Source organism: Tetrao urogallus (genome assembly GCF_951394365.1).
Source record: "Tetrao urogallus genome assembly, contig: SUPER_28_unloc_2, whole genome shotgun sequence".
NCBI classification, from domain to species: Eukaryota; Metazoa; Chordata; class Aves; order Galliformes; family Phasianidae; genus Tetrao; species Tetrao urogallus.
Window position 1 is genome coordinate 193,260 of NW_027639057.1, and position 23,114 is coordinate 216,373.

At 48.4% G+C, this 23,114-nt stretch overlaps 1 protein-coding gene across 2 annotated transcripts; it reads left to right on the forward strand.

The window, feature by feature from the left end:
- Positions 1-2,920: 2,920 nt before the first annotated feature.
- POGZ (pogo transposable element derived with ZNF domain) lies at positions 2,921-22,240 on the forward strand (the record flags this gene model as incomplete). 2 transcript variants are annotated; one of them, XM_079550946.1, is made up of 17 exons in its annotated part: positions 2,921-3,044; positions 11,027-11,202; positions 11,771-11,879; positions 12,469-12,789; positions 13,508-13,714; positions 14,276-14,385; positions 14,728-15,062; positions 15,596-15,750; positions 15,974-16,074; positions 16,532-16,678; positions 17,511-17,645; positions 17,978-18,147; positions 18,712-18,852; positions 19,351-19,410; positions 19,706-19,818; positions 20,529-20,553; positions 20,668-22,240. In XM_079550946.1, the coding sequence occupies 17 exons, from the start codon at positions 2,921-2,923 to the stop codon at positions 22,238-22,240; spliced, it is 4,002 nt and encodes a 1,333-aa protein (XP_079407072.1). The 2 variants fall into 2 exon arrangements, with proteins under 2 accessions (XP_079407072.1, XP_079407073.1); XM_079550947.1 differs by having other exon boundaries at positions 12,469-12,762.
- Between the last annotated feature and the right edge of the window lie 874 nt (positions 22,241-23,114).

The following is a 23,114-nucleotide window of genomic DNA, read 5'->3' on the forward strand; positions in this document are numbered from 1 at the left end:
TGGGAGGTGAATCCCCTGAGTTGAAACCCGTGGGATGGAAGCTGGATGCTTTGTTTGCCACCTCGCTGAGGTGGATTTAGTGCTTGTTTGGTTTATTTCTGTGTTTTGGAAGCTTGGGAGCTGGCGATGCTGTGCAGCGATGCCCTGTGCGAGGTTTGTCATCTCTTTCCAGTTGTTGGGAAGATGGGAATCCAAGAGCAGCCCCCAGTCAGGGCTGTCTGATACCTTTCCAACCACGTGAGAGCGTTCACTGATAATGAGATCATTGGATCTCAGACCAGATTCCCAGTCTCAGCTGAAATTACTGTTGGCTAGGATTCTTATTATTACTATTGAAGGAGGCGTTGGAGAGGAGGATTTCTCCCTTAGGGTGGGGAAATCTGTAACTATTCAGCATTGCTGGATTTCCCCTGCCAATGGCAATCGCTCCGATCAGCTGCTGTGATCAGCCTCAGGAGTGTGATGGCTGTTGGCTTTTCCCCCTTGTGTGGCGACAATGAGCACAAACCACAGCTGATGGAAATGAAGGATGTGTGTCCTGCAGTCCTGCTGGTGTTTGTGTGGGGCTGAGACCGGCGGTTCCAACCCAAGGGAGGGGAAGCACCTTTCTGCGAGGCTCGATTTCTCCGCACTTTGTCATTTTTTTCTCTCTCTTTTTCTTTGGCATCCGTATTTTCAGCTGCACATCTGCCAACTGTGTGCTGAAGAGCTAAACGTGGAGCATTTATCATTGGGATTAATCATTTTACTGAGCAAAGGCTTCTTACATCCCGAAATATTCGAGATCAAAGCTCTGAAAAACAAAGCTGTTGCATTATAGAAGAGAGGAGACATTTTCTTGGTTCGGTTGATAGAACAGATGAAATATCTGCGCATAATGCAAGTTGGTGTCAGAAGATTCGTGTAACTACAGCCTCTTTAGCATTTTGTCTTTGCATCTTCTGAATAATTACGAGCTGCTGAATAATATATTTCTCCCAATCTGCGCAAAGCCTCCCTAACCTTCCTGCGGAGACATTTGTGCGCGCTTTAATTAATAGATGGGGTTATTTATCCTGTCTGGGGCTGCCCATCCCCGTGGCCGTGCCGTAAGGAGCGGCTCCTGCTGTCAGTGTCGCCTTTTGCAGGAGGAGAAGCTTTGTGCGGGGAGATTCCCCACTACGGTTTTGATTCTGGAGGTTTCTGCAGAGCAGGAATACAGAAAACCATAAATATGTATCGTGGGTTGGTCAGCGTTGGAGATCAGCGCGTCCATCTCCTAGGAGATGCTGCCGGGTTTGATAAGATTTTGTAATTAAACAGAAGTTAACGGGCAGAGGGGAGATGTGGCTCCTTTGGTTCTTGCCTCCCCTGTAGCAGATTTGTGCACAAACCCCCATTTCAGAGCTGCATTTCTGGAGGCTGTTCCCATCTCGTTTGTCAGCCAGAAATAATTTCTGCCTCTTTTGTGTTGTTTTTCTTTTGTCTTAAACAGAAGGAAATTTGTGTTTGGTGCAGTGGGTGAGGGCTGAGCATCGGGAGTTTTATTTCACTTGTTGTAGAGCCTTTCACGGCTCAATTCCTGCTTCCTACCCTTAAAATGCCGTTACTGCTTTTCCTAATAACAAAACTGCAGTGGGTAAAAGGAGCCGGAGATGTCTTTGAGGTGCCGGATGACGTGCAGAACGAGAGCCTTTCTGAGCGCCGTGCAGTGCACGTGGTTAATTGCTCCTTGGGATTATGACAGTGAGTTGTGATTTTTTGTTGTAGAATGAACTTCATCTGATGAGAGACCGGCATGTTTTCTTCTGTTGGCTGTTCTCTTTGGCTCATGGACCACGAGAATTCTGGGCACGTGAAATGCCCAATGTGAAACGTTGTGCTCACACTGTGCTGATCAGCAGAGATTTGGGTACGTTGGGGTGAGGTGGCCTCTGCTGGGTTAGGGGTGTTCTGTGTATTCACAAGAGCTAATGGCTGTCAGTTTTGAATTGTTTCCCCAAGCAGAGTGTCCTTGCTGTTAGCTGAAGTGCAGAACTGCCTGCTAACGGGTGTAATTCATACCAAGACGGGTCCTTCAGTGTCCCCAGGAGGGCACTGCTCTCACTCGATGCTGCGTGTGCCTCTTTTTGCCCATCTGTCTTTTCTTAGGGATCCAGGGCTGGAGCTCCGTGGCCCCTGGGCTGTGCTGGCAGCTTTTCTTGGGGCTAACGTGGAATTTCTGCTCTTCAGTTTGAACACTCGGTCCTTGTCTCCAGCCCAGATCTCGTTCCACCTGCAGGGCACTGGAGGCTGTTGATAACTGTGAACTGTGGGTGTAATTCTGACTGGGTGGTTGGAATGTCTGAGGGAACCCTTAACTTCAAGTGCATTCAGGTCTGTATTTCAGTGATGTCTGGCTTGGCTGCAACCCCAGCAGAAAACACCTGACTGTCGCTGCAGGCAGATCCAGAAAACCTGTTTGGTGCACAGTGGGCTCAGAAGTACCAACAAACTGGGAAGGCCTGGAGAGCATGGCAAGAAGTGCTGAGGGTTGTGATGCCCTGCACTGGCAGTGGTGCGCCCACCCAGGGTTGGGTTGGAGCAGACTTCGGGGTTGTGGTCGGATATTTGGTCTCCTTTGTGTATTGGCAGTAATCTTAGAGTACTCAGAACCATGAACAGAATAAAAGCCGTGATTATTTACCCCAGTTCCTCACTTATTTTAAGGTTCTGTGGTTGGGACAGTGGATTCTCCTTTTGAAGCCGGTAAGTTGGTTTTGTCATGCAAGAGGAGAGGCGAAAGCACTCCAGTTTTAAGTTAAAACCAAAGGCTTGCTAGGCAAAGATCGCTGAATTTCCTGAAAATAATAATTCTGTTGTTAGAGTCGTACTTACAATAAAGCTTTTGCTGCCTGACAAAATGCAGTTATCCCATAAAGGGTTTTCTTTTTTCTGCAGGATGGCGGACACGGACCTTTTTATGGAATGTGAGGAGGAGGAGCTGGAGCCATGGCAGAAGATCAGTGATGTGATTGAAGATTCTGTGGTTGAGGATTATAACTCGGTCGATAAAACTACTACGGGTAATTAACTATTTTAGTCCGGAATTATTCCAGCTCTGGGTATTAAGGGGAAATGGCAGCGACTGGTTATGTCTATCAGTAAGTAGTCACGTTTGATAGCTACGAATCCTGTTAACAATGTAATAAATGCCCATTTTTGAGCTCTTGTTCCAGCTGTGCAGGAGTGAGGTTTCAAGAGGTGCAGAAACCTGGGGGGAGATTCATGCCATGTGGCCAAAGTGCTGCAGAATTGATAAAAGAAGAGCAGGGCGTTGCTTCTCATTGTACAGGGTGCTTCAGGAGGTGTCAGCACCCAGCTGCGACTCTTTCAGGTCCTCCTAGCAGTTCTGAAGTGGGTGAAGTTGACAAGGATTCAGTGGGTAACTGTGTTTCCTCTGTCTTAACTTACATAGTCATGGCAGTGAGATTGAAGCTTGATCATTGTTCCTTCTTTAGCCCATTATTTGGGGTAATCGGTTCCATTCTTTTACTGTCACCTGTTTTCTGTAAATGGAAAGATGCTTGGCTTTGATGTTCAAAGTTTGTGTTTAATGTGCAGGTCAGCAAACGTCATTATCTGCTGGCTGTGTCAGATGTGCAGAGCAGTAATTGGGGGCGTGGAGGCTTTGTTTTCCAGAAGATGATAACTCTGTAAGGAGCTCTGAGTAAAGTGTGAGAGCAGCGCTGTCGGATTGCTGTTGGTATCAGTGCCTTGAGTTGGGCTGTTGCACCTATTTTGTACAAATTAAAACTCAACAATTAACGTTTTACGATTTAGGAATTAAAGCATGACTGTCATTAGGAAAAAACATTCTACTGCCCCTTTGGTTCTTCCCATGTACTTGGGTCTGGTGCATGGTGAAAAGAACACTTACCCTAGAGAAGCGTGTGGGTGAAGTTGACTGACCCATGTAATAAGTTTTAGGCTTTTGTTTAGCCCCTGCAATTACTTTTTCTTGCTCTTTTAGTTGAGGTTAAGCGTGCATCAGCTTAATATCTAGAAGAAGAAATGGGACCATCTTGTTGTAGGCCTGGGGTTCCACGTGTCTCGTGGTCCTGCAGTGATCCAGTGTGCAGTGCCATGGAAGCATTGCTGGAGGTTGGTGTTGTTAACGTTTGGCTGCTAACTTATTGTGTTTGTGGAAGGATTTGGCACCTGGGGCTTTGGAGAGCTGGCTGCTAATTGGAGCTGCTAATTGGAGGTGAGCTTATGGAGGGTTTGCTGACTGCTGTCAGCTCCTGCTTCTGGCCTTCATACAGGGAAAGGTCCGTGAGGAGCTTGCTTTGACAAAGGGTGTTTGGAGCTGGTAAGGTAGGAGGATGTTTGTAAAGAGAAAGGCAAGGTAAGAATTAAAAACAATGACTGCTCATGGTCACCGTGCTGCACCGAGATGTGTTTGCACGAGGAATGTGTTCTAACTGCTGTGCTGACCAAGTTCCAAGGTGAATAATTCCATTTCTTTAGTTGTGAAAGGGTTTTGTGGCTTCAGTTCAGAGGCAGCTTAAGCAACCTCTGTGCATAACTCAGTGCTGAGATCGAAAGTGTCTTTAAGTTCCTTTGGGATGTGTAGATCTGCTTGTCAGACTCACTTAAAAGTCACCGCTTCATTGTTAGTAAAATTTGATCAGACACAAGTAATGAGAAACACATCGGTTTCAGATGGTGCTCAGAGCCTCTCTTGGAAATGTCTTCAGAGTGCCTGGCACTGCGAGCGCACGAGGTGTCACCATGTAGTGCACTGGTGATTGATATTTCATAGCTCTACTAATAGAAGTGAATGGAGACAGGTGTTTAAATCTGTTACAATTAACAAAGACCTGGTGATAACAGTGTGCCAGTTAGATTACTGCTTAAAAAAAGAGGAAAAATGTGCATGGCTACTAAAATACATCGTTAGCAGATATTTTGTTTATCACTGTAACATTTGAGTACTCTAGTAAAGTTCAAGGATCTTGCTGATGGAATCGGCTATCCATGGGATCTGCTATCCAAAGGACTCCTGGATCCTGTAAAACCGGTGGAATTTGTGACAAAGACCCATCCAGATTGGATTCCTGCACCTCTTAGATTCAGAAGGATTAGGCAGAATCACAGAAATCTTAAGAATTTTTCTTTTTTCCTTTATTTTTTGTTGTTTCAAAGGAGTCACAATAAGCTCTTGGCTTAGGAAGCCAATTTGGAGATCCAGCATCTACCTCAAATCTATAGTGAGGAAAGGTGGGAAAGGAAAACAAGTGGTGTTGATTCCGTCTTCCTTCCTCCATCCCTTGCTGTGCAGTGAGTGACGATGCCTGCGTGGTCTGTGATCTTTAAGGTCCCTTCCAACCCAGCCGTGCTGCAATTTATCACTTTGCTCTGTGCTGGAGAAGTGGAATCACAGGCTATTTGTGTTCACCTTATTGATAATTGTATTCTGAATTGCGGTCAGAAATAGTTGGAGAGGTAACACCTGTGGTCTTTAATCATTAATTAAAGGTATGGGCAGGGATGCAACTGGAAATGCCTGCAGACCTCAGAGGTGTGCATTGGTTTGCTTCAGAAGGGAGGAGGGAAGGCAGTGACCTTTGCAGCCCTGAGGCAGCATTGCTTTTCAGATGCACAGAACTCGGGGCTGCAGAGCCAGGCCAGCTCTGGTTGTGCTGCTGAGACAAAATGTTCTGCATCTTGGAGCCATTTGTCTCAAGCTGAGGTTGGTGCTGTGGGTTGGCTCTGCGTTGTTCTTATCTGCTGCAGACTGGCAGGAGGAACGTGGTGCTGATAGGCCGTGTGAAAACACGCAGGAATGCACAGCTTTGCCCTTGGTTTGGTGACAGACACTGAGATTCTGCAGGCTAAAGCAGGGAAACACGCTTGGTTGTGAATCTTTGTGGAGCACTTCAGCTTGATGGTGGAATTAATCCTCCTTTTGATGGTATCTATGCAGCAGAGGATGGATCCTGTGAGTGGTGGTGGGCTGACGGTTGGACTTGGAAATCTTGGGGGTCTTTTCCAGCCTTAATGATTCTAGGATTGGGTAGGCTTGATGGGGATGAGTTGATGGCTGGACTGATCCTAGAGGTCTTTTCCATCATTAATGATACTGTGAGTATGTGGTGATGGTTGATGGTTGGACTTGATGATCTTGGAGGTCTTTGGGACCAACACAAACACAACTCTTCAGCCTGCAACGTGGCTTTTTCTTTCAGAGCTCCATGTTCTCTGAGCTGCTGCCATCTCCTGTCCTGCAGGGAATCCTTGCTGGCTTTCTGCCAGTGAGGATTTGAGGTGGCCAAGTGCCCCGGGGGCATCGGTCCCTTCTGCAGCCCATGCTGGCCCAGTAACCAGGGGTCACATCCCCCACAGCCTCACTTTGACTGCAGAGCCGTGGGCTGTGTCTGAGCTGTCCCGGCTTTGGGCAGTCTGGTTTTTTATGCTCATGGCTGTCATCTTGCATTTTGTTTTACGTTAATTAAGAAGACTTACAAGCTAGGGCTGAAAAAGGCCCATTAAATCTACCCATTCTCTCAGTGTAAGGTTTTGTTAGGCTTTGTTTTGCTTTTCCCCTCCAGGATGTAAATCACTGTGAGCCAGCCTGGAGCCCTAACATTTATTGCTTTCTTAAGCCACAGCATCCTCCTGCATCCTAAATATCTAACTCCCAAACTGACTGACCATACGGCGACAAACATGCACCCAAATGTCCCTGCAGCATGCTGTACTGCTCAACAGTGCAGAGGTTCGGGTAGGATATTAGGAAATATTTCTTCTCTCCAAAAGTGGTGATGCATTGGAGCAGGGAGGTGGAGCCACTGTCCCTGGAGGCGTCCAAGATTGGGAGCATGGTCAGTGGCCGTGGTGGGATGGGTTGGGGTTGTGCTTGGGCATCTTAGAGGTCTTTTCCAGCCTTAACAGTTCTGTAGGTGGGCATGGTAGCTTGGGTTGGCTGCTGGACTTGGTGATCCTAGAGGCCTTTCTCAACCTTAATGGCTCTGTGTCAGACTAGCAGCTCTTCTGGGCAACCAGAGCAGCGGGCTGGATGGGAATGGTCCCACATCCAAAAGTCAAGAAGGAAGATTTCCTCACCGAAGGCAGAAGTCTCTTTTAGCTAATCTTTTTCCATCTTCCTGAATTTCATCTTCAGATTTGTTCCCTGCAGATTAGTTTTAAAATGTCTCAAATTACTGGGACATAAAAGGAAAAAACAGTGAAAGCTAAATATATTTGAAGTGACGCTTGGCCTAATTTTTCCTTTTCTTAATTTCCGCTGTGTGCTGTTAGCTGTGCCTTTTCCCACTCAAACCAGTTTGCTACGTTCTGTGTGTGTGCACAGCTCGCTGGTGTGTGTCTCTGTTGTTACAGTGCCCCAGTATCCAGAAAAGCACTGTTGTTGACAAGAAAGTGAGATGGGAGCCCTGCTGCATGTCCCCCTGACAGCATGACTCCTTTCTAATAATTCCACCATCAGATAACAATACAGCTTACATTCCTGCAATTCCTTTTGCAGGAATCAGAAAGTGCTTTTGATCCTGGAAATGCAGAAATGATGGAAGGAAACTCTGCGCTTCCACGGACCGTGCGGTGAATGGGGGGCAGTGTGAGGTTAAGTTGGGTTAGATGGGAAGCAAAGAACCTTCATCTGGTTTAATCACCGTCTGCATCCGCACTGTGTTGCCAGCAGGAGCCTTGGCCTGGCTGGTGCTGCATTGCAGCCCCAGTTTCACTCATGGGTGGTTCTGAGAAGGCTTTGGTGTCCTTCTAAGGGAGGTTGTGCTGCTGTGAAGTTGGGTGTCAGGGAAAGGCTGTGCCCCAGAAGGCTGTGGGATGGACCCAAGCTGCTGGAGCTCACGAGGCATTGAAACTTGCTTCAATCAGAAGCTTGTTTCATCAGCTGGCGTCGCTCCCCTCAAAGGAGCAAAATAAACCTCCAGAGCTGCCTGGAGGATGGAAGATGTGAGAAGCCGTAAGAAAAAGAGAAGAATGTAACTTGTTCTTCCTCAGCTGATTTCTGCCGTGATCTTCTCCTTACCCTGAGGTGAAGTAGTGAATCTATGCACATCTGTGTGAGCTCTAGGTGTTCCAGGACCTGCGGAAGCCTCGTGGATCTCCATGGAAGCAATCTAAGAGGAGCACTGATGCTCTCGGATGCACTGCTCCAGATTTGTCATTCTCAACTAATGAGAGCCTACAGAAAATTGGGCATACAGCTTTATCCTTCCTGGCCACAATAAAAGGAGTTGTGTAAAGGAACTGCTTGATAAAGGGCAGCTTTTCTGGAGAGAACAACGTGGCAGGTCCGTACTCAGGGAAAGGGGTCCAGATCACCAGACTGACTTGATCAGAGCATCCTTGTCAACCACTCTTTGCTTTAAATTGACTGAAAGCCAAAGCTGTCTTTTGTTAAATGAGTGCAAGACTTCCTAGATGATTTTCAGGAGCGTTGTGAAGGGATTACAAAGGTTGCCAAACCCACTGTTCTCTGGTTCCAATTCCCTCCTCTCCATCCCTCCTCCGAGACCTTTCCTTACAAAAACAGTGAATGCTGGAAGCGCATCATCCTTTTCACTTGGACCCTGGAGCTCAGACAGCAACACTGGGTTTGCGCTCATTGTTTCTGACCCTAAAGAAGCAAATGGTGCAGGATAGGCTTCTTCTGCGTGGTGTAAGCTTCATGGAAGTGTTTGGATCCCGTACGCTGAGGAGTGCCAGTCGGCAGCATCCAGACTGTCAGTGCAGAGCATCTTCATTTGAAAGAAGCTGTGTTGGCTGTGGGTCAGAACGTTTTGGCACGCAGCAGGTCTTTTCCTGGATTTCCACATTTGCATAGGAAACATTCTCTTTTAACATCAGCAGTTTCAGTGGTGTTGGACCATTTTGTGTCTCTGAAGCAGTCTGGATGCTCTTTCCATCTCGTAAGCGCTGAGTAATGATTCCAGTCCTTTGGCACAGCTGCGCAGAGCGGTGGGGGCCCCATCCCTGGTGCTGCCCAAAGCCGTGGATGGGGTCCTGGGCAGCCTGAGCAGGTGGGAGGCAGCCAGACCGTGGCAGGGGTGGGGCTGGGACTGTGGGGAGCCTTCTGTCCCAACCGTGCTGCTGTGCTTTGGTTCTGTGAGCTTTAGGGTCCCTTCCAGCCCAGACTGTGCTGTGATCCCATGGTTCTATGATCTTTAAGGTCCTTCACAACCCAGCTGTGCTCTGATTCTATGAAATGCACAGTGGGAAGATTCCTGTGTGGTTTTCCCCTTCCAGTATGGAAGCCCTTTGCCCTCAAGACATGAATTATAGTAGTAATGGTCTTTAAAAAATAATAAATCATACACTTTTAAAACCTAGGCATTATTATTCCTCTATAAGAATCCCTTTGATGTTCCTCACTATGGTTTGAGTTCGGTAAATATGAATACGTGGAAGAGCTTTATGCCAAGAGGTAGAATGGTGCAGAGGAAGAAGGAGCTGAAGCCCTGTTAAGTATTGTCTTCATTTTCTGAGTTGTTCAAAATAATAATGGCCTGAATTTTTATTATTATTATTATTATTATTATTATTATTATTATCCCTCCCACATGATATTTAGAAAATGTGTTGTGTTTTATCTATGCAGATCTGTTGCTGTGTGTGAGCTCTGATTTTTGGGTAGTGCTTTGTGGAGCCAGGAGTTGGCCTCGGTGGTCTTGCAGCTTGGAGTATTCTATGACTGTGTGGTTCTTTGGTTTTCTGGATGGGTGCTTTGGTGTCTGTAGACCATTTTGCCTCCTTTCCCTAGCATATGTCCTTCTTCATCTTCTCTTCCCTTCCTTTTATCACTTCCCCAGTGCTCAGTTGTCAGTGAGCGCTGCCAGTAGACGAGAAATCCTCCCAGCTGTTGCTTTGGTGCCACATTTGGTGCCCTCGGAAGTAACTGGGCCGTATTCCAGGCTTTGGATTTCCTCATCCTGTGCAAATATTTCTTCTGGTTGGCAAGTGAGAGCCTGTGGAACAAATGGGATCTTGGCTGGAGGATGCGGACAACAATAATGAGCTGCTGGAAACAGAGGGACCCAACTGTATGGATTTTCTTTAGGGTGATCATGGGCCACAAAGTCCCTTGGGCAAACGTGCAGAGGTTCTGGGGTTCGTAAGGAAAATGTTATAAGGCAGAGCGGTATCAGAAGAAGCATGGTTTGTTTTTTACTCTGTGATCTTGGCGGGCCCTTCCAACTCACGACATTCTATGGCTCTGTGGTTGCAGCTCATCATGGAAAATAGTTGAGGCAGATCTCCGTCATGGGAGGCTTGACCCAAACAGCTGGCAGTGCAGAGAGCTGTGGGATGCTTTTTGTCTGTAGGTAGTGGGGAGTCGGGTGGCTCTAGTGGTGGACATGGGATGTTTGGAGTTGAGTTTCAATCAGGGCATGTCACTCAAATTAGGAGAAAAAGCACTTAAGCCACTCTGAGATGTTCTTACGACACATATTATGATTTCGGCGGGAGCCCGATGTTGTCACGTGTTCTGTAATTGTGGTGTTGAAGCATGTCTGGTGCCTCGTGGAAGTTCAGTGCTGCAGTCCTCTCCAAGTCGGAGGATGCTGGACACGGCTTTAGGGGGTTCAGAACTCGTGTGTCCTTCTGGTGCTGGTTAATTGGCACCGAGCTGCCTGGGATTGGCAATGCTCTTCACAGACTTGCACAGTGTTGCACCAGGGGCTGGAGTGAGTGGTTGAGCATAAATTTTCCCAGTATCTGCCAGCAGGTGAATTTGTGCTTAATAGTTAATGAGACTAAAAAAAATATTTTCTTTAGCTGCTGTGGTTGTGTTCAAAGGGCGTGCAGAGCCAGGATAATCAGTCTCTGAGGTTGCTCAGAGCAAAGAGTTTTGATCACCTTGTTCTTAGGCAGCTCAGAAGGGAGTTTTAACGCAGCAGATAGAAGGGTCTGATAGTTTCACAAGTTTACTTTTAAAGCGTGCTCTGAAAAAGTCATTCCAGTTCTGCAGAAGCTTTTTTCATTGACAAATACAACTTTTGCTCTATCTCTGTGTTTCTTCCAGCCGGCAACCCTCTTGTTCAGCAAGGCGGGCAGCCCCTGATCCTCACCCAGAACCCAAGCTCGGGTCTGGGCACCATGGTGACCCAGCCAGTGTTAAGACCCGTGCAGATCATGCAGAATGCCAACCACGTCACGAACTCCCCGGTGACCAGCCAGCCCATCTTCATCACCACCCAGGTGGGTGCCCTCGCAGCCCCACTCCTGCATGCAGGCTGGGAAGGAAGGTCTGATGCGCTCATCCTTACAGATTTTAGCCAACGAGGACATTCAGGGTTGGGCTGTACCAGGCTCTGAGTGTCTGATGGAGCTGTGGGTGCCCTGTTCGTTGCAGAGGAATTGGACAAGGTGTCCTTTAAGGGTCTCTTCCAAGTCAAATAATTCTGTGATTCCACAAAGCAGAGAATTTACCTATCTCAGGAAATAACTGCTGCTGCGAGTACAGCATTTCAAATTGAGCTGGGAGAAGACTTCAGTAGGTGCTTAGGAAGGAGAGGTCAGAGTAGAGGCTGTAAATCAGTAGGAAGGAGGTCCTGCTGTTGGGTAAGGTGCTGCCTGCAAACAGTATGGCCTTGATTCAGTTGATCCCATAGATGGTAGTGCTGGGGGGTGCTCATTAGATTGGCGGTTTTTTTGTTTCATTTGTGGTTTTGATTATTTTTGTTTGGTTGTTTTTGTAGGGTAGAAACCTCAAATTGAATGTGCTTGGTGTGTTTTTGGTATATCAGTGATTACTGTTTGATTGCAGGGATTTCCTGTGCGGAACGTGCGGCCTGTGCAAAACACCATGAATCAAGTGGGAATCGTTCTGAATGTGCAGCAGGGTCAGACAGTCAGACCCATCACCCTCGTCCCAGGTAAGGACTGAAACCAATCCAAGCCATGCTTCTGTCATCTTTCTTTACTGAGTACCAAGGACAGATATTACATATTTGAAATATGCAGCTGAAATGCAAACCTTGGAGCTCTAGAGAAGGGGCTTTTCCAGTTCTGTAGTTGATGAAATGTGTGTATTAGTTGCTCCAATTCTGCCAGTTGTGTGCAGCTGAGAGTGGACCCTTTGGCAGCAATAATAAACCACTGGGCATATGGGGGTCTTTCAAGTGGAAGGAGTGCCTGCCTCACAGAACATTGTAACTTCTTTCAAAATCACACACAGAGTCTTGAGAGGTGTGGCATGTGGGGATGTGGTTTAGTGGAGGTGGGTTGGGGTTGGACTTGTTGGTCTTGGAGGTCTTTTCCAGCGGTAATGATTCGATGTGCTCTGATTCGTGTTCAATTCAGGCTGTTTGGGAAAGAAAATTTAGGTGCTGAACTTGTAAAACTTTCATTGAAATGAGTGGGAATTTGGGGAGCTTGGCTCCCAAGTGTTAGAAAACAGATCTTACCCTGGGCAAGGGGTGGACTTTGTTGATTTGACCTCCCTTTATTCATTTCTGTTTGAAGCCCCAGGTACGCAGTTTGTCAAACCAGCAGTTGGCGTTCCTCAGGTGTTCTCCCAGGTGGCCCAGGTGAGACCAGGTACGACCATGCCGGTCCGACCCACCACCAACACTTTCACTACGGTCATTCCGGCCACGCTCACCATCAGGAGCACAGTGCCGCAGTCCCAGTCACAACAGCAAAGTAAGTCCTCTCCCAGCACCTCCACAACTCCTACTGCAACGCAGCCAACACCTCTGGGACAGTTAACTGTGCAGCAGCCAGGGCAGTCCAGTCAAGCTACTAACCCCAAATTAGGTAAGACTTGGAGAAGCAAGGGGACTCGTAACGCTGTCTGTAATTTGCTTTTCAAACATACAGCTTAGAGCTGAAACGCAGAAGTTGAGTCAGAGCTCCTGGGTTCTATTTTTGCTTTGGGCACTGACTCATGCTTCATCTCCTTACCAGCCTGGACGACAACGAGCATCGTGTTGTAGTGCCCAGTTTGCTTTGAGAATCCCTTAGATTTCGTGTTTTGGAGGATGTTCTGAGACCATCAGTTAGAAGTCCCCAAAAGGGGAAAGTACTGTTTGTTAATCGCTTGTGATTTTGAAAGATAATGAGCAGACAACTAACAGAAACTAGGCACAGGGCTTTTTTTTTTTAATGCTGAGTTCATGAGCGATAGGATCGCTCAAAAATAGCAACAGACAACTTAAAAAACTATATATTTCTTCATGCAGCAAGTCGTCACTTTGTTTTTACCTTTAAGTGGCCTTAATTGCCTACAGCTGCATGTAGGAAAGAAGTACAAGTGGTTTTGTGACCATCAGTATCTTGTTCAGTCCACTGTAGGGAATGGCTCATGTCTTAGAGCACGATCTGGAAGGGAAATTTACTTGCCCAGTCTTTCCCCTTCGCTTTGCTGGACAGAATCGATGGCTGGTAGAAGATGAAAGGTAGAAGAGCAAGACAAGAGACATGCAAGTGGGGGCAGGCTTCACCCAGTGCATCAGCTCTTACCAGTTCTTGTTAATGCTTCTCTGTTATCCGCCTTTGGCAGTGAGCATCGCGAGCTTTGTGACCGTGAAGAGACCCGGAGTGACTGGTGAGAACAGCAACGAGGTTGCCAAGCTGGTGAACACCCTGAACACTGTTCCCTCGCTGGGGCAGAGCCCTGGCCCGATGGTGGTGTCCAACAGCAGCCCGGTGCATGGCTCCCAGAGATCCAGCGTGTCGGAATCGTCGTCGTCGTCATCGTCGTTGAAAGGTGTGGTGATGAAACTGCTGAGATCTCATTGTTTGCATGGGCACTCAAAAAGCTTTCCCATTCATTCCTGAATCTTTGTCATCTGTGTGTCACTTTTTATCCAGTGGCCGTATTTCATTTGTGGATATTGCTTGCATACATTATTTTGCATTCAAAATTATTGACGTGCATATTGGAAACGCACACAGCCGTAGCACTCTGCACGAGGAGGGGAAAGAACCAAATCCTGGCTGCTGTTCCATCACCTCCTTAAGGAGTCTCAGAGTCCTGTGGTTCTTTGAATGCACATTTTGTGTCATCTGTGCTGAGTTTCTGTGTACAGGTAGGGGGTGAAGGTGATGGAGAGGAACAGGGTTATAAACTGAAGTGTGAAATGGCCAAAGAAGGAAAGATTAGTTGAGCCTTTTGTTTTTAATTAGTGTAATGTTGAGATACTCCATGTTAAAGATACAAGGGTGTGTTTCAGCATACAGATCGTGGGGAATTTGCATCCTGGATCCGAGACAAGTAACGATTTTCTTTTTGTTTTGTGTTGTGGTGTTTTTCTCTCTCCTGCTACAGTCAGTTCATCTCCAATCCCCACCTTTGACTTGCAAGATGGTGGCAGGAAGGTCTGCCCACGGTGCGATGCTCAGTTCCGAGTCACCGAAGCTTTAAGAGGACATATGTGCGTAAGTAACCGCTCTGGGATGAACAGTTCTCCTGGATCAGTGGTTGTGTGAAAGGGAAGAAAATAGCAAAGGAGAGCCTTTGTAAAGTCCACAGCATCCCTCAGGATGTCAGGACCTCAATTGGATGTCCTGCTGGTGCCAGGATTGTTTTTCAATCCTACTGACAGCAAGCAGAGATCTGAATGTTAAATCTGCGTTATTTTTTCCTTCAGAGTTTCCTGGAGTGCACCTGCCTCCTTTTAGTCCTGGTTAGCCTTTGCCTGTTTGCCCTTAATAGCATCAGTAGTTCTTCCTGGATACTTCTGAATGTGTGGCTTTTATTTTCTTTTTTTTGTCTTTTAGTACTGCTGCCCTGAAATGGTGGAATTCCTCAAGAAAAGAAAATCTCTCGATTCTGAACCAAATATCCAATCTGCAAAGCCTCCATCTCCAGAAAAAAACACAGCTGTTGCTTCCCCACCCTCTTCCACTCCTATCCCTGCACTGTCCCCACCTGCTAAAGCTCCAGAGTCAAGTGAAGGCGTGGTTGACTCGTCCCAAAGTAAGCTCATCATGTTGGTGGATGACTTCTACTATGGCAGAGACGGTGGCAAAGTGAGCCAGCTGCTGAACTTCCCCAAGGTTCCGACTTCGTTCCGGTGTCCGCACTGCACCAAGAGGCTAAAGAACAACATACGGTAAGGGATGCAGCGGGCCACAAGAAGGCTGCGGTGTTCTGGGTGCCTCAGATCTGCAGGAGTGAAAATGAGGTGGGAGCAGCAGTGTCCCAGGTGTCCCTTGTGTGGGTGTGCTTTGAGCCGAAGCAGAAAAGCGAGGAGATTCGTCTGTCATCACACACTGGGTCAGGGAAAGGTAGAATGGATAAGAAGAACGGAAAGCTGGAGGAGAAGAGTGGAAGAGAAGAATAGTGGTTGGGGTCAGAAGTGCTCCAAAGCGCTGTACTACGACATCTCCTCTGTAACTCCTGGAGTTACAGAACAGGGGGTTGCTGGAGAGGGGATTTGTGTGCTGGTGTTGGGAAGAGCGAGAAGGAACCTCCTCAGTGCTCTTTTGAGTCAAAGGTTACTTTGGTTTTATCATTCAATCTTTTGGGCCCTTAAAAGTAATGATAAAATGCATTAAAAAAACTCCTGGTGTAGCATTCCTAGTGCTGCCAGGACTACAGGTGCAAAATGTGTGGATTTCTGCTCACACCCTTTCTGTTCATAAGATTTATGAACCACATGAAGCACCACGTGGAACTGGACCAGCAGAACGGAGAGGTGGACGTGCACACCATCTGCCAGCACTGCTACAGGCAGTTCTCCACTCCGTTTCAGCTCCAGTGCCACTTAGAGAACGTCCACAGTCCCTATGAGTCAACAAGTAAGCTGGTTTTGCTGCTGTAGTTCTGGGTTTGAGAGGGTTTTTGTCTTAGGTTGATAGCCAACCTGTTAAGATTAGTACCTTAACAAAAAAAGAGTGGTAATGATTTCTTTAAGGAACTCTTGTTCAGAGGAACTTGGTGTAAGCGGTGGTGTGTTTTGCCTTGTTGTCTTTGTTGACCTCCAGCTGTTAGCTGCTTTTTCTTTTCTTTTTTCTTTTGCAGCAAAGTGCAAGATTTGTGAATGGGCATTTGAGAGCGAGCCGATGTTCCTGCAGCACATGAAAGACACGCACAAGCCGGGGGAAATGCCCTATGTTTGCCAGGTACTAAAAGCCATTTTAAAAAAGAGGGGGTGTCGTTCTGGTGGAGGTGAGGCTTTGCGACACCTTTTGTCGTCAGGAGGTTTGTGCCGGATTCTGAACATAACATCTCCACCCAGGGGCCCGGCGCTGTCCCTCCAAAAGAAAGGCCCTAAGAAAACAATTTTTAATATATTCCAATTGTGTCGCATTGACTGTCTCTTCCTTTTCCTCATGGATCTGGAGTTTGAATTGTGACCCCTTTCTTTTGTGAGAGGTTTCAGTCAGTTTCCCCAAGCTGCTCTGACTGCTCTGCCCAGTTCGGCGCCTCACTGACGGGATGAGAAAGTTCTTTGGAACCTGGTTCCAAAACCCCGCTGATCGTCGTTGGGGATCTGCACGGTGCCACTGGATCCCCATCCTGCAGCGGTGGAGCTGCATCCTGAGGTTCTTTCAGCACTGTTTCTGCCCACGCCTGCAGGTGTGCCAGTACCGCTCGTCGCTGTACTCAGAGGTGGACAGCCACTTCCGAATGATCCACGAGGACACGCGGCACCTGCTCTGCCCCTACTGCCTGAAGGTCTTCAAGAACGGCAACGCCTTCCAGCAGCACTTCATGAGGCACCAGGTACTGTGTCTGTCCTCACCTGTCTGCAGAGATTCGTCGCGGGCGCGCGAGGAGGTGCTGGGGCAGGGTTCAAGTGAAAGAGGAGAGGAAAGGAGGAAAGAGAAGAAAGGAGAGAAAGCCTGTTTGAAAGAGGGGTTTTGGTGGAAGCTGTGTTCACTCTGTAACAAATGCAATTTGCACGCTGTCATTCTGGATGTTTCACAGGGGTTGTGCTGCAGAGAAGAGGCACTGCTCCTTTAGGAGCAGCACAGATTGCTGCAGAAAGAAATGCGTTTTTGCTGGGCTGTGTGTGTGCTTCGTGTGGTGGTGAACCGGCAGCTCTGTGTTCATTGGGGGTTTAACTTTTTTTTTTCTTCAGGTAATAAATAAATAATGCTGTACAGATGCAAATGCAAATCAGCCTGGTAGCTGAGCGTTCTGTTTCCATGTGTGCTGGTGGTATTGACAACATATTTGATGTGGGTGTAGCTGGAGCGTGCTTGCAGAATGCAGAAGTGTGGCCTGCTTACCAAGTGCCTGCATTTATTTGCCCCCAAAGCCCTCCATTGGCTTCTGGAGGAGGCAAAGGCAAGGCAAGCTTGGAAGGAATGTTTCCCCCTAAGTCAAGTACTGCTTTTTTAATTAAAAAATATGCAAAAATAGTGAGATGGGGGTCAGTGGGAAGGGAGTGCTGTGCCGGTAGCCCTTTCAGGCTCTAAAAAATTGGGACTAGCTTTGGTTATAGGAGGGAATAGTGCTACTTTTCTTCTCTTTTTTAAAAAGCAAAACAACCTGCTGTGCTGTGGGTCCTGTTCCTCTGACACGGAATGTGTTTCGTTTGCATTTGCTTTAGAAGAAGAGTGTTTATCATTGCAACAAGTGCAGACTCCAATTCCTGTTTGCCAAGGATAAAATTGAACACAAGCTGCAGCATCACAAAACGTTCCGAAAGCCCAAACAGTTGGAAGGATTGAAGCCTGGAACCAAGGTAAGAAACCCCAGTGTCAATCCTGGTTCCTTGGGAGACGTCCATGGTGTCTTTATGGGTGTGGGCAGAAGAGATGTTTGCCTCATCTGCATCCTGTACATCACGTTTGCTGGCCCAGCCAAGGCATCTGCAATTGAAGGTGCCTCAATTTGTTGACTGGATGCCTTCTGTTCGGTGCAAACAGGCTCAAGCCTTCTGTCCTGCTCTGGGTGGAACGAGTTGTGTCGTAGACCCATTTATTCCCTTAAGTGCCCCAAACTGGCCCAAGAGGAGTCTGAACTGAGATAGCTCGCTTCTGCCCTTGTGCTGTAAGAGTGCTCTGTTCTATGCAGGTGACAATCAGAGCATCCCGAGGACAGCCCCGGACGGTGCCCATCTCTTCGAACGACATGGGGCAGAGTGCTGGGCAGGACGCCGCGCCGCTCTCCTCTGCTGACCCGCAGCCCATCTTCCTGTATCCGCCCGTCCAGAGGAGCGTCCAGAAGAGAGCCGTCAAAAAAATGTCAGACTTGTTGCTCAATTTCAAATTGCAGAGATTTTCAGGGCAGTGTGGTGGCTCTTGTTGTGCTGCAGCGATGGCTGGTCTGTGTCTCGCTGGTTGCCAAGGAAATGTTATGCCAGGAGAATCTAGCTTCCCACAAAACAACATTAAAGCATGTTACGAAAGCTCTTCAGATGAAACTGAAAGGCAGAATTCCCTGTGGCAGGGGGTTGCACATGGCAGGGGTTGTTGGAACTGATGATCTTTGGGGGCTCCTCCAATCTTAAGCTATTCTGTGATGATTAATTAGGTGGGCAATTTGGCAGAAACAGTGAGACTCCATCTCCAAAGGGCTTTCTGCCCACCCTGTGCCATGCCTCTTTGTCTTCATTTATTTTCATTTATTATCCACTCCATTGTGATGTGAGAGGCATTGAGCCTGGCACTGAAGCACCCAAAAGCTTTGGTGCAGGACAAGACCAGTTTAACTTCAGGAAGCTGACGCGTGTCCCTAAACGTGTGTGCCGATGGTGGCTGTAGCTGCAGATGCCTTTCCCACTGACAGCCACTTCCCTCTCTTCTCAGGAGCGTCCTGGGCAGGCAGACCTGCCTGGAGTGCAGCTTTGAGATCCCCGACTTCCCGAACCACTTCCCCACCTACGTCCACTGCTCGCTGTGCCGCTACAGCACGTGCTGCTCCCGAGCCTACGCCAACCACATGATCAAGTAGGTGTGATGGCTGAGTGTCGTGGCGTCCCACAAAGGGGTTCCACACCAGTGCTTGGTCTGTAAGGTGTGCGTTCTGTGTCTGCACAGATGTGGGCGACAGCTTTGGGATAAGATGGGAAAACTGGGTGTGAGAGCTGAAGGATCTGTTCCCCACGCGGTGCTGTGGCTAACAGCATGCGTCCTGCAAGCTCGTTGTTCCGTGCTTCTAGGATTTCTTGCTAAAGTCCCATATCCACATGAAAAATACCATTAAAAAGTAAATGAAAAGAAGTTATGCTGTGGTTTTATAAGCCTGTACAGGACCTTTGTTAGACCCCATTTTTGCTTTTTTAGCAAAAAATTTGTAGCATTTTTGCTTCTTTAAATACAAGACAAAACAGGAGGATTGAAGCCAGGGTTGGGTCTGTCTTTGTAAACATGCCAGATTTCATGTGGCTTTATAACCTTCAGATATCTGGAACAATTCTGACTTTCATTAACCCTTTTGTCATACAGCAACCACGTTCCCAGGAAGAGTCCCAAATACTTGGCTTTGTTCAAGAACTACACTGCCTGGTAAGGGAAGACTTGTCCTCTCACTTTAATCACCCGGGGATCCGGTGTGCATTCATTTCCTGATCTGTCCTGTTCTTTACTTTCACATCTGCTTCTTAAGAAGCACTACTTAATATTTGCAATGCAGCAACGTAGATCAAGTGAAGGCAACCACCGCTGCCTTCCAGAGGGAGGTCAGTTCCTTAGGGAGGGGACACTGCAGCGCTCAAGGGTGATGTTTTCTCCCTGATGTGGGCATGCATCTCTTGTAATAGCTTAACGTTGGTACAGAGCTCACTTTCTTCTTGTTGTACAGTGGTGTGAAGCTGTGCTGCTCCTCCTGCCTCTTTGCGTCGTCGGAGGGTGATGTGATGGCCAAGCATTTGGTCTTCAACCCATCACACGAGTTCAGCAACATTATTTTCCGAGGTAGGAGTTTGGAAAAGGAGCAGAAGAGTTGGAATAATTAGTGAAAGATGTAATGCATGAGTTCCTGGAGCCCAGCTCAAACGCAGCCGTTTGTCCCAGCACTCACTGACTGCTGAGCATCAGTGAAATGCAGCTTGGGGATCTTCTGTAGTTGCTGAATGTGTCGCAATTGTTATGGAGATGAGAGCTAAGTCTCCAGTGAGGCTGTCAGCCTGAGCTCAGCCGTGCATCTTAGATCTCAGGAGGTATTCCCAGGAAGGAACAATGCAGAGGGCTTCAGAGAGCTGCTCTGTTCCTTTGAGACATCATTGTACCTTTGTGACACCAAGAAGCCTGGAGCAGCTGCTGATGTTGGGCTTTGAATGGGGCCCGGAGCTGCTGCTCCAACCATTTGTTGCCATTAGTGCAATTTGCAAAACTGAAGGTCATTGCCTACAGCATCTGGCCGAAGTTGAGCTTTCCTAAGCAAATTCCCGGTGTTTATTTCTGATGGGTTTGGGTTTCCGTGGGGTTTTGGTGCTGCTAGCGGGCAGTTCTCATTGGTTTGGATGTGGGTGCAAGACCTCTTGGGGAAGGGAAGGGGTTGAATGAGCATCGGGTTCTTGCAGCAGATGGGGATGCCTGAGCCTTATCTCTGCGAGAGCGCTGTGTGTTTGCACTGACTTCCTGCTTGTTTGCAAAGCCGCAACCGTCTTTGTCTTTTTCTGCAGGGCCTACTTGGATATCACATTCCAGGTAAACTCTTTGTGAACTCTCCTGTCATCTGTTCAGTCTGGAGGTCGGTTGCTTGTTTTCCCCCTGCGGTTTCATTTCCTTGGTTTTAAGAAGGCACTGTGTTCTCTCCCCAAGGCACATCCAGCCCCAGGACAGAAGCATGAAGAACACGTGCCCTGCCTATTCCCCCAGTAAAGCTGCTACTGTGAAAACTAAGTCTGTGTTACCTGCGAAGGATGACCTGGAGCCCGAAGTGGCACTGGCAGCCCACACCCGGCCCCTGCTCTGCCAGGAGGAAGAGTGCTTGAATATCGATGCTCAGGAAGACGAGCAGCCAATGAAGGAGGCGGAAGCTGCAAGCAGAAAGGAGCAGCTGTCGGTGAAGAAGCTGCGGGTGGTTCTGTTTGCGTTGTGCTGCAGCACCGAGCAGGCGGCCGAGCACTTCCGGAACCCGCAGCGGCGCATCAAGCGCTGGCTCCGGAGGTTCCAGGCTTTCCAAGAGGAGAACTTGGCATCGCTGTCGGAGGGCAAATACCTGAGCTTGGAGGCCGAGGAGAAGCTGGCGGAGTGGGTGCTCACCCAGAGGGAGCAGCAGCTCCCGGTCAACGAGGAGACGCTCTTCCAGAAGGCCACGAAGCTCGGCCGCTCCCTGGAGGGCGGCTTCAAGATCTCCTACGAGTGGGCCGTGCGGTTCATGCTGCGGCACAACCTCAGCATGCATGCGCGGAGGGCGGTGGCCCACGCGCTCCCCAAAGAGGTGGAGGACAACGCCGGCTGCTTCATCGAGTTCGTGCAGCGGCAGATCCACACGCAGGACCTGCCCCTCTCCATGATCGCGGCCATCGACGAGATCTCCCTCTTCCTTGACGTGGAGGTGCTGAGCAGCGACGACAAGAAGGAGAACGCTCTGCAGACGGTGGGGACTGGCGAGCCCTGGTGCGACGTGGTCCTCACCATCCTCGCCGACGGGAGCGTTCTCCCCACGTTGGTCTTCTACAGAGGTCACGTCCAGCAGCCCGCCAACGTGCCTGAATCCATCATACTGGAAGCGAAGGAGAATGGCTACAGCGACGACGAAGTCATGGAGCTGTGGGCATCGCGAGTGTGGCAGAAGCACACCGAGTGCCAGAACAGCAAGGGCATGCTGGTGCTGGATTGCCACCGAACGCACCTCTCGGAGGAGGTACTGTCCCTGCTGAGTGCTTCCAGCACTCTCCCGGCTGTCGTGCCTGCCGGCTGCAGCTCCAAAATCCAACCCCTGGATGTTTGTATAAAAAGGACTGTGAAAAATTTCTTGCATAAAAAGTGGAAAGAGCAGGCCAAGGAGATGGCGGACTCCACGTGCGATTCGGACATCCTTCTCCAGTTGGTTTTGTGCTGGCTGGCAGAGGTGCTGGAGGTCATCAGTGACTCTCCCGAACTCGTGCAGCAGTCCTTCCTGGTGGCCAGCGTGCTGCCGGGGCCGGACGGCACGGCCAACTCGGCCACGCGCAACGCCGACATGCAGGAGGAGCTGATCGCGGCGCTGGAGGAGCAGCTGAAGTTGGGCGAGGAGCAGCAGCCGCAGGAGGCGGCAGAGGGAGAGGATCAGCCCCAGAATGAGGAGTGCGCCGACCCCGAGATCCTGCACCAGCTCTTCGAGGGGGAGAGCGAGACTGAGTCGTTTTACGGCTTCGAAGACGCCGAGTTGGATCTGATGGAAATCTGAGCACTGATCTGCGAGCTGGTGATCTGGAAAGGGTTTTTTCAATAAATGTTGGATGAGACCATTACACTTCCCTGTGGATTTGTGGGTTTAGGAAATTTGTAGGCGATCACTCAGATAAATAGCCATTTATGCTGTTCATTTATAAGTTTTGTGCTTTTTTAAAGAAAAATCACTGTGTTGGTATTTTCTGAAAATATATTGTGGGTGAATATTTTTGCGTTTTCTTTACCTCACTGTATCATAGTTTTCTGTTTTTATTGTGCAGAAATGTTTTGAATTATACATTGTCAATGTGACCATTTCTAAAGAAAGGAGAACAGATGTAGCTGACGAACCGGTATATAAACCTTTTGGATGTCTTAACACAGGTTGTTTTTTTTTAACACTTGACCCGGAGCTTTAGGTTTCTGTGCTGAATTTAGGTATGAACGATTGCTTTAGCGTGTGAACCTCCTACAGTTGGCCCTTGCGAGTTGGGTTTGGTTTGCTTTTTCTTTCTTTTTAATTTTGTTTTCTTTTAAAGAGTAATTCCTTGGCTTGTGAGCTGGGACGCGGGATCCGAGCACAAGCGGAAGCGTTTTGCCTGCGCAACGCCGGCGATGGTTGTGGAGCCCCAGCGCTGCCGCGCGGTTGGGTCGGGTCGGTCCTCCATGGGAGCCACCGGCAGCACCGCGCTCCAAAGAGTCCCGAGAGTGCAGATGGAGGAGGGAAGCCGAGGCTGCCTTGGTCTTCCCCTGTAGATGGGAGCTAAATGTATGGACCATTAAGCGTTGATTAACGACGAGTAGTTGATAAACGTGCTTTAAGCAGTGGCATCAGACACTACGTTCCTTAGCATTAGAAATCTGATTTAACGAAACAAACTGTGACATGC